The 9,793-nt window shown below is 40.9% G+C and overlaps 1 protein-coding gene across 1 annotated transcript; it reads right to left on the reverse strand.

Annotated features, from left to right (window-relative positions):
• Positions 1–1,584: 1,584 nt before the first annotated feature.
• LOC122965679 (NLR family CARD domain-containing protein 3-like) lies at positions 1,585–9,415 on the reverse strand. The gene is made up of 10 exons (XM_044329854.1): positions 8,840–9,415; positions 8,433–8,534; positions 8,213–8,335; positions 7,465–7,543; positions 7,054–7,282; positions 4,982–6,782; positions 4,710–4,883; positions 4,356–4,529; positions 2,391–2,437; positions 1,585–2,162 (listed from the first exon to the last, which is right to left on the reverse strand). The coding sequence occupies exons 2-10, from the start codon at positions 8,519–8,521 to the stop codon at positions 1,585–1,587; spliced, it is 3,294 nt and encodes a 1,097-aa protein (XP_044185789.1). The 5' UTR covers positions 8,522–8,534; positions 8,840–9,415.
• Between the last annotated feature and the right edge of the window lie 378 nt (positions 9,416–9,793).

Here is a 9,793-nt window from a genome sequence, read left to right on the forward strand (position 1 = left end):
TCCATCACTGCCCAAATATAATGAGTGGCTACTTACCAACTTAATACTTTTTCTTATAATTTGTACTAAAATTTCACCACCTTCTGTAAAATGTCCTAAAATGTACAGTTACATACCTGCAAATTACTCAGGAAAGTTCCAGGAAATGTATAAAAAGTTAAGAGAACTCTAAATTAAGTTTTTCTGTGGTGATGTGCAGGACTTTGTACTGTATTAACTGGGTTTGGGTGTTAAGTGACACTGAGAATTTATTATATTTTTGCATATTTGTCACCAGTTATGATTGTGATGTGTGTTGGAGGCAGCAGCATGTTGATATATAACATCTCCATAATCCAGAACTGAGAGGAAAACTGCTTCAACAGCTGTTTACTGCTCAGAGGGAAACTGTTTGTTCCTGTTTCTGTGGCACTAACAAGGAAGTTAGTTTTATGTTTTCATTGAGAAATAATTTCAGATGAATAAGGTTTCAGATGTCGGGAACAAAGCAACATCTGTCCAGCTGTGACTGACTGACAGCCGCTCGACCTGCAGGTCTCTTCAGGGAGCGTCGGAGTTTTCATCATCAGCTGCAGCTCAGAACCAAACAAACACTGTTTATCTGCATTACAGAGAGCAGAGGTGTGTTTACTATTTACACTCTGTGACCACCAGCTGCTGAGAGGAGGGGGAGATAAGAGGAGGACAAAGAAAAGGAGGAGGAGTTGGAGGAAGAGTAGGAGAGAGTAAGAGATGAGTAAGAAGCTGAGGAGGAAGAGGAGGAGAAGGAGAAGGGGGAGGCAGGAGAGAGGATGACGAGAGGAGGAGAAGGTGGAGGAGAAAGGAAGAGGAATGTTGCTGTTTCTCTGTGAGATTGTGAATTCCCGCCTGGAATTCCCAGAATTCATTCTGTCATAAATGTCCTAATTAGAAATACACAAGTTGTGTAGTAGAAGTAGTTTAACACATCGATTACAGCAAAGTTGAAAAAGCAATGACCATGAAAAACAAGTGATGTTCTCTGAATAGTGAAGTAATATTTTTATTCAAGTGTAAAACAGCCAAAGCTGCCCAGCAAACATGAGCTTACAATATTTACATCAGCTGCAGAGGCAAGAAAAACTAAAGGAAAGCAACCCATACATGTTATTATATACATACATGTCAGACACATTACATCAGATAGAAACATACGTTGATGTTCATGATTTAACACAAACTGAGCTGATGTCAAACAGACTGGGATGTCTGCTGGACATTTTCAGGAAAAACTTCACTTTAAGATCCTGATAAAATGGAATAACTAACAGCCACTAACAGCTACTAGATGCTGCTCCAAGAAAACTTTACTGAAGTCAATCAGAGTCAACACAGTTTTTACACATAAATTCAGCCCAGAGGAGATCATTTCACTACTTCTAATAGAAACAATATTCTGACATTAAAGCACAGTCAGTGATCCAAATGAAACCAGAGTGAAACCTCGTCCACCATCAACATTTAAACACAGGAAGCTGCTGTCACTTCCAGTTTCTGTTGTTCACTGGTGAACAGAGTGAACAGTGATTTCAGCAGCTGTCTTCAGTCAGCAGTGTGACTGTTTGTCTACACAGGAGGAGACTCTTCCTCAGACAGACGACACAGAGACACTGAGGAATCAGACCCAAACCCAAACCCAGCATACAGAGGCTGAGTGAATGTGGTGTTGAAGGTGTGGAGGTGGATCAGTGAGTCAGAGGAGACTCTGTAGAAGGACAGAGTGCCAGCAGGACAGTCCACATACACTGCTACTCTGTTAGAGACAGAAGAGGAGGTGGACGAGAAGGAGGAGGAGGAGGAGGGGGTGGATGTTCTTATCGTATTGTGACAGACAAAGTAACCACCATCAGAGCAGTTCAGATTCCAGGAGTGATCATTATATCCAAACAAACGGTCATCATTGTTTCCTTTCCTTCTGATTTCTCTGTAAGTCACTGATATATCAACTCTTCCTCTCCACTCGACCTCCCAGTAACAGCGACCAGTCAGACCATTTCTACAAAGCAGCTGTTCCCAGTAGTCAAATCTGTCTGGATGATCAGGATATGACTGATTCTCTCCCACACGTGTCACCTTCCTGTTGTTGTCAGACAGTTTGAGGTATCTGTGTACTGTGTTTGTGTCCAGTGTGAGTTCACAGAAATCTGATGAAGAGAAGAAGAAACAACACAGCAGCAGTTTATCATCTGACACACCTGATGGATTTATTCTCTGTTTAAGTTCTGATCTGTTGTTCATTTCTATAAAGTTTAATGACACATTTTGTCAGTAATGTTTTAATGAATAAATACCACAAAGACCAACTTTGTATTTAAAGAGAAACTGACTGTGTGCTGTTTAGTTGTCATGAATCAAATTAAATCCACACTTACACTTCTTCAGACCAGGTTTTAACCACTGCTCTCCACCATGGTCCAACCTGGAGGAAGAAACACAGTCAGAATGATTTTCTATCCAACATGAGTCCTAACTGCTGTTCAATGTGAAGCAGTGTTCCTCAGTTTGTCAGAGTGACACAGAAACAGGCTGCAACTCATCTGTCTCAACTGTCTGCTGGATTCTTTCACTGAAGTCTGAGAGGAAAAGACGTGAAGAAGAAGATGTGATGTACAAATATGTCCTCAGACATGATGAATCAGAATATTAAATATTGACCTCTGCATGTTGTGCTGAGGATAGAGCCTGTCATGACTTCAATATTAAAGGAAACTTTACTTCAAGGTGAAAATTAAGGAGCGATTTTGAAGTTATGAGAGAATAAATGCAGCTATAAGACAGCAAAACATCTTAATGCAATTATATGCATCTGCTCATTTGTTAGCTTTGAATATGATAATAATAATAATAATAATAATAATAATAATAATAATAATAATAATAATAACTAGGGATGCACGATATTGGATTTTTTGCCAATATCCGATATGCCGATATTTCCAACTCATTGTGGCTGATTGCCGATGCCGATATATGCACATATTTTTTTCCAGCTTGTTGAGGAGACTATTATGCAATCATAGATTGTACTAAGTATGATCAAGAAAGACAATATATGAAGGAATAACTTAGGAAGACTGTATTCAGTAGCTCAGCTTTAAAACTTTAATGAACCTGCCAAGTGGGAGGAGCAGTAGAGTTTTCTTTGAGTTTATTAGACAGACAGGATAAATGTGTAGGATTTAATCTCTGGTCCACACTCCGGAGCAGAAGGTGGCGGTAATGCACCTAATACGCTGGTTGCAAACTGCCGTTAAACCAGCCGAACATAGCAGCTCCCCGACAGACTGTTTCTGTCTGACAGTCCTGGTGCCTCCTCCACTTTAACCTGAATAACAAACCGGGGCTCAGTGCTCCGGTTGGATCCACACAGAGAGCCGGGGCTAACATTAGCTGGGAGGCTAACCGAGCCCCGGTTTGTTATTCAGGTTAAAGTGGGAAGAAGCAGCGGGTCTGACGGGCGGCTGAGTGAAGTGGAGCCTGCAGAGGAAACACCGGGACCGTCAGTGTGAAACAGTCCTTGGAGGGAAGCACAGTCAGGGGACGAAGAAGGCAACAAATTGGCCTCTCATTATGGGCCGAAATGGTCGATGCCGATATTTCACTTTAAAGCTTTTATCAGCCGATACCGATGATGTGCCGATAATATTGTGCATCCCTAATGATAACAATAATATCTAAATCAATGACAAGTAATAAAGTTCTTTTAAACATCACTGCATAACTACAGTAACCTCTTAACATATCAGTCAAACTACAAAATTCAATTTGTAATGTGTCATTTACAAACTCCATCTTGAGGCTCTCATACAGGAAATGTGTGATTTGGTGCTGCATAAATAAAATTGACTTGACTTCAATACAATAATTCAATATCAAAAGAAGATTTCAAGGTGAAGATTAAGGAGTAATTTCAGAGTTAGAGAATAAATGAACCTTTAAGGCTGTTCATTTATTTGGTTTGAATATATAATAATTATAATAATAATAATAGTTGAAAGACACTAAGAAGCAACAACAACAAGTTAGAAAGTTCTGAATAAAGTTCATGATACAAGTGAATTTCTATATAATAAACAGCAATTACATGTATAATAATATAATAGATGGACTCTTCTCTGATGAGCTCAGGGACACAAGGAGAACATGAAAGTTTAACAAAAGAATAACTTTAGGTCGACTTACTAGCCTTTTTCCAGAGGTTTCACTCACATCACATGATCTTCAAACTATTGCATTCATGATGGAGAATGAACTATTATGTTCAGCATCAAAGTTGTTTACCTGAGAGTGTCCAACTATCCCTCCATACCTGAGAGTGTCCACCTGTCTGTCCATACCTCAGAGTGTCCAGTCTCCAGTGTGGATCCTCCAGTCCAGCAGACAGCAGTTTCTCTCCTGAGGCTCCCAGATGATTGTAGCTCAAATCAAGCTCTCTCAGATGGGAGGGGTTGGAGCTCAGAGCTGAGACCAGAGAAGCACAGCCTTCTTCTGTGACCAGACATCCTGACAGACTTGAAATATGAAAAAAGGTTGATAACGCAATGTTTTTTAATCATGAGTACCAGAATCCTACAGATGTTGTGCAGAATAATTGACATTGATCTAAATGTAAAACAGCATGAAAAAGTCTCTCAGAGTGAGCTTTATTCCCATTGTTCAAGATAACAAAATTATAGATGCTGTATCCTGACCTGAGGGTTTCCAGTGTACACTGTGGACTCTCCAGTCCAGCAGACAGCAGCTTAACTCCTGATTTTTGCAAGTTGTTGTTACTCAGGTCAAGCTCTCTCAGACTAGAGGACTGGGAGCTGAGAACTGAGGACAGAGCTGCACAGCTTCTCTCTGAGAGGTTACAGCCACTCAGCCTGAAGAAGAATTAATGATTAACACAAACAGAATTCTTTTTCATTTATAAAATTAAACATATTTGACATTGTTCATTCACATTAATGTATCCACCTACATAGCTTTATTTGAAGCTTTGACCACTGGCAGCAACCTCAGAAGAGCCTCCTCTGAAGCAGAGTATTTCTTCAGGTCAAACACGCCCAGATATTTTTCTGATGACAGTAAGATGAAGACCAGAGCTGACCACTGAGCAGGAGACAGTTTATCTGTGGAGAGACTTCCTGATCTCAGGTACTGTTGGATCTCCTCAACTAGAGAACAATCATTCAGCTCATTCAGACAGTGGAACAGATTGATGCTTCTCTCTGCAGACAGATTCTCACTGATCTTCTTCTTGATGTACTCGACTGTTTTCTGATTGGTCTGTGAGCTACTTCTTGTCTGTGTCAGCAGACCTTGTAGGAGAGTCTGACTGGTCTGCAGTGAAAGACCCAGGAGGAAGCGGAGGAACAAGTCCAAGTGTCCATTTGGACTCTGTAAGGCCTTGTCCACAGCACTCTCATAGAGATTTTTTAGTTTAGGGTTGTCTTTCAAAACTTTAGACAACTGGGTTGTTGTTTGTTCTTCTGCCAGCAGGTTGACTCCAGAGTTGATGAATGTCAGATGGACATGAAGCGCAGCCAGAAACTCCTGAACACTCAGATGGATGAAGCAGAACACCTTGTCCTGGTACAGCCCTCTCTCCTCTTTAAAGACCTGTGTGAACACTCCTGAGTACACTGAGGCTGCTCTGATATTGATGCCACACTCTGTCAGGTCTGATTCATAGAAGATCAGGTTGCCTTTCTGGAGCTGCTCAAAAGCCAGTTTTCCCAGAGACTCAATCATCTTCCTGCTCTCTGGACTCCAGTGTGGATCTGTCTCAGCTCCTCCATCATACTTGATGTTCTTCAGTTTGGCCTGAACCACCAGGAAGTGGATGTACATCTCAGTCAGGGTCTTGGGCAGCTCTCCTCCCTCTCTGATTTTCAACACATCCTCCAGAACTGTAGCAGTGATCCAGCAGAAGACTGGCATGTGGCACATGATGTGGAGGCTTCGTGATGTCTTGATGTGGGAGATGATTGTGCTGGCCTGCTTCTCATCTCTGAATCTCTTCCTGAAGTACTCCTCCTTCTGTGGGTCAGTGAACCCTCTGACCTCTGTCACCATGTTAACACACTCAGGAGGGATCTGATTGGCTGCTGCAGGTCGTGTGGTTATCCAGAGGCGAGCGGAGGGAAGCAGTTTCCCCTTGATGAGGTTTGTCAGCAGCACATCCACTGAGGTGGACTCTGTAACATCAGTCAGGATCTCATTGTTGTGGAAGTCCAGAGGAAGTCGACACTCATCCAGACCATCAAATATGAACACAACCTGGAACTCTTCAAACCTGCAGATTCCTGCTTCTTTGGTTTCAGTAAAGAAGTGATGAACAAGTTCCACCAAGCTGTACTTTTTCTCTTTCAGCACATTCAGCTCTCTGAAAGTGAATGGAAATGTGAACTGTATGTCCTGGTTGGCTTTGTCTTCAGCCCAGTCCAGAATGAACTTCTGTGTTAAGACTGTTTTCCCAATGCCAGCCACTCCCTTTGTCATCACTGTTCTGATTGGCTCATCTCTTCCAGGTGAGGCTTTAAAGATGTCTTCTTGTCTGATTGTTGTTTCTGGTCTGTCTGGTTTCCTGGATGCTGTTTCAATCTGTCTGACCTCATGTTCATCATTGACCTCTGCAGTCCCTCCCTCTGTGATGTAGAGCTCTGTATAGATCTGATTCAGAAGGGTTTGGTTCCCTGCTTTAGCAATCCCCTCAAACACACACTGGAACTTCTTCTTCAGGTTAGACTTGAGTTTATATCGACACTCTGCAGGTCCGACTGTTCCTGAATGAACAAACAACAAATAAATGATCAGATGATTCTACAGTAAATTGGTAGAATGTAAACATTAAACTGCAGATGTTTATTCATCAGTATATTCAGCTCATCAGTTGAGGACAAACAGTTTCTGACTGTTTTCAGCTCAGAAGAATTCATAGATCTGATGCAGATGTGTGCATCATATTAACAGCAGAGATTGAAATATAAACCTCTCCCATGTTGCCCCCATTTCCTCTCCATCGTGTTAAATCTGTTAAAATACTCTTACTGCTCTGCAGACAGTCAGCCAGCTCCTCCTGCTCCATTCTCCTAAGAAACTGCAGTGTGATCTTCAGAAATGCCTCTCTGCTGCTCCTCCTCTGCTCTTCATCCTCACCATCCAACAACTCCTCATCCTCACTCTGACTCTCTAAGCATTCTGGGTAATCTGGACTCACAACCTTCTGGATCTTCTTCAGCTCGTTCTTCACAAAACTGATGATGTTCTCCTCCAGCAGCTGGAACAGAATAAAATGTAAATTTAACTGGTAGAAGTCAACATCAGATCATCTGTGACAGACTGAAAACCTGCTGGTCTACAGAGTGCAGCATGGAGACTGTTAGGACCAGAATGGTAGTTTAGTATTTAGTCTGTGGCTGTTGTAGTTAGCAGTAGTAGCTGTGCTTTACATTTACACACCATAAATACGGAGTCCAGGTGTGTTTGATGCTGCTGGACAGACTGACCACTGAGAACCTCTGAGCTCTGCTGATGAACTCTGTGAAGAAAAGATGAAGTCTTAGAATAAATAATGACATGTCACAAGTGTTGTTGTTTTTTCAATGTAATTCTTCTCAGACAAAGAATGTGTTATTGTCAACATGTTAATAACAAAGACATCATACTTCTTCTGTGGTAAATATGCTAAAGGCAACAAGAAACAAGAAAAACAGATGTTGACAGTGAAAAACATGCATTTAAGGATGACTGGACTGAAAAACACGAGTTCATTTTGCCTGAGGGAAATATGAGACCATTGTGTTTGAATTGCAATCAAACAGTGACTATAATGAAGAGTGGGAAGGCAAAATGCCACCATGTCACCAAACATGCCTGTTTTGAACATATCCATCACAAAAATGAAGGAATAAATATATATATACATATATACATATATTCTTTGTGTTTTCCAGTACAACCATCTGATATCATGTGACTGAAGTTTTGTACTTTATTCACATGATGACACCTGAGCAGCTATTTTTCACTGATGAAGGACATGGGATACAATAGAAAGTTCCAGGATTAGCTAAATGGGTGGTCCTTGTGTTAAGAATATTTACCACAGATATACTGTATGTCACCACGGTCAAGAATTAATCTTTACATCAATGATATGTCTTCTTAGGAGAGCTGGATAATAACAGAAAATATTTTACAGTCTGACCTTTGATCAGCAGACTGATGTCCATGTCTGAAGTAAATAGGTTGATCCATAGACCAGTCGCTCTTCATGGACACACAGCTGGGTTCAGGTCCAGCAAAGTGTGGTCTGTTCAGCTGCTCTGGGCTTCAACACAACACACACAGAGCTTTGAGTGTGAATAATGATGGTGGAGTGATGTGAGTGGAGAACAGTGATGGACAGTTAGAGATTCTCATCTCACCTCTGAGCTTTGGTCTGGCTGTCATGTTCCCCACACAGAGAGCTTTTAGAGGGAGGGACTCCCTCCTCTCTGTCCTCACACTGATCCATAGCAGAGAAACACCTTCACACAAACACAACAACAAGCTCATTCATTACAACAAGCTGCACATCACAGAGCCACACTGCTGTCTATCACACTGTCATTAGTTATTCTACCACCAGATGGAGCCAAAGTCAGTCATTACTTTAAGATTTCCACTGTGGATACATGTTGAAGAAACTGCATTAACTATATTCCTTTTTATACAGTTGTATTTTTGTCCACTAGAGACTCATATGCAGCAAGTTATAGTTCACTTCTGTTTAAAAACTGATGACATGATATATTTTTATTCAGCTGTGTGGCAGAAAGAAGAAAATACTCACCAGGTGAATTCAGATCCACATCTGGTCACAGAGTCGTTCTACCTTCACCTGTAGAGGAAACACAGAGAGAAGCTGCAGCTGATTCTCCTTCATCAGTCCTTCATCATCAATCTGAGGACGCTGTCACTCTCTCATAACTTCACAGTCAAAGTCCAAAACCATAAAGATGATATTAAACCAGTGAACCTTGCAGCAGAGTTCAGCTCCAAACACACAGGAGGAACCTGCCAAGACTCTCTGTGAGGACATTAAACAATCTCACAGTGCCGCAGTATTCTGATTTACCTGGAAACTGATGTTCATCTGTCCACAAACTAATGTCATTGATGTCTGTCTGATGTAAACAGAACCCTAAAGGAGGATAGGATATGGATTGTAGGATATGTAACATATGTTGTATGTGGAGGAGACTGTTTGATAACATTATTTTATCTCCTTATGATTATCATTAATGTGTCTTAATGTTTTAAGAGACTAAATCCAACAATGAATCAGTGTTATTATCTGTGTTCTCACAGTCTGATGGAACTGATGTCTTTCTGCTTCACTGCTGTTCAGAACTATTAAACTAAAACTACTGTCACTACTAAACTAAACCATCAACACTGAACCAAGAAACTGAGCATGCTCAGTGACATCTGCAGAGATATAAAGTCACAGGTTTATTACCTTTGTTCATTTGAATGAATATAATTTGGATGTTTGGTATTTTAAACATCAGGCTGTTACACAAACACGACTTGTTATCAGGATGAAGAAAATGTTGGTTGTTTTCTCTTCATCATAGAAATATCTCGTACTGTCTTTATGTTTTAATGCACCTGATAGTTATCACTTTCAATCACAGTTCAGATTAGATTCTGTTTTATTGATTGTTAAATATAAAATATATAAAACTGTTTCTGGGCGAGACGTCCCCTGCTGCCCCCGAAGAAATTGATCTGTTTGTTAAAT

Source organism: Thunnus albacares, chromosome 16 (assembly GCF_914725855.1).
Source record: "Thunnus albacares chromosome 16, fThuAlb1.1, whole genome shotgun sequence".
Classification (NCBI taxonomy): Eukaryota; Metazoa; Chordata; class Actinopteri; order Scombriformes; family Scombridae; genus Thunnus; species Thunnus albacares.

Excerpts from the sequence above, each read along its gene's own strand:
- LOC122965679 (XM_044329854.1), bottom strand. The coding sequence starts at position 8,521 with ATGGATCAGTGTGAGGACAGAGAGGAGGGAGTCCCTCCCTCTAAAAGC. Across the intron at positions 4,884-4,981 it reads AAAGCTTCAAATAAAGCTAT|GCTGAGTGGCTGTAACCTCT; the intron begins GTAGGTGGATAC and ends ATTCTTCTTCAG. Across the intron at positions 2,438-4,355 it reads TGGAGACTGGACACTCTGAG|GTTGGACCATGGTGGAGAGC; the intron begins GTATGGACAGAC and ends TTCTTCCTCCAG.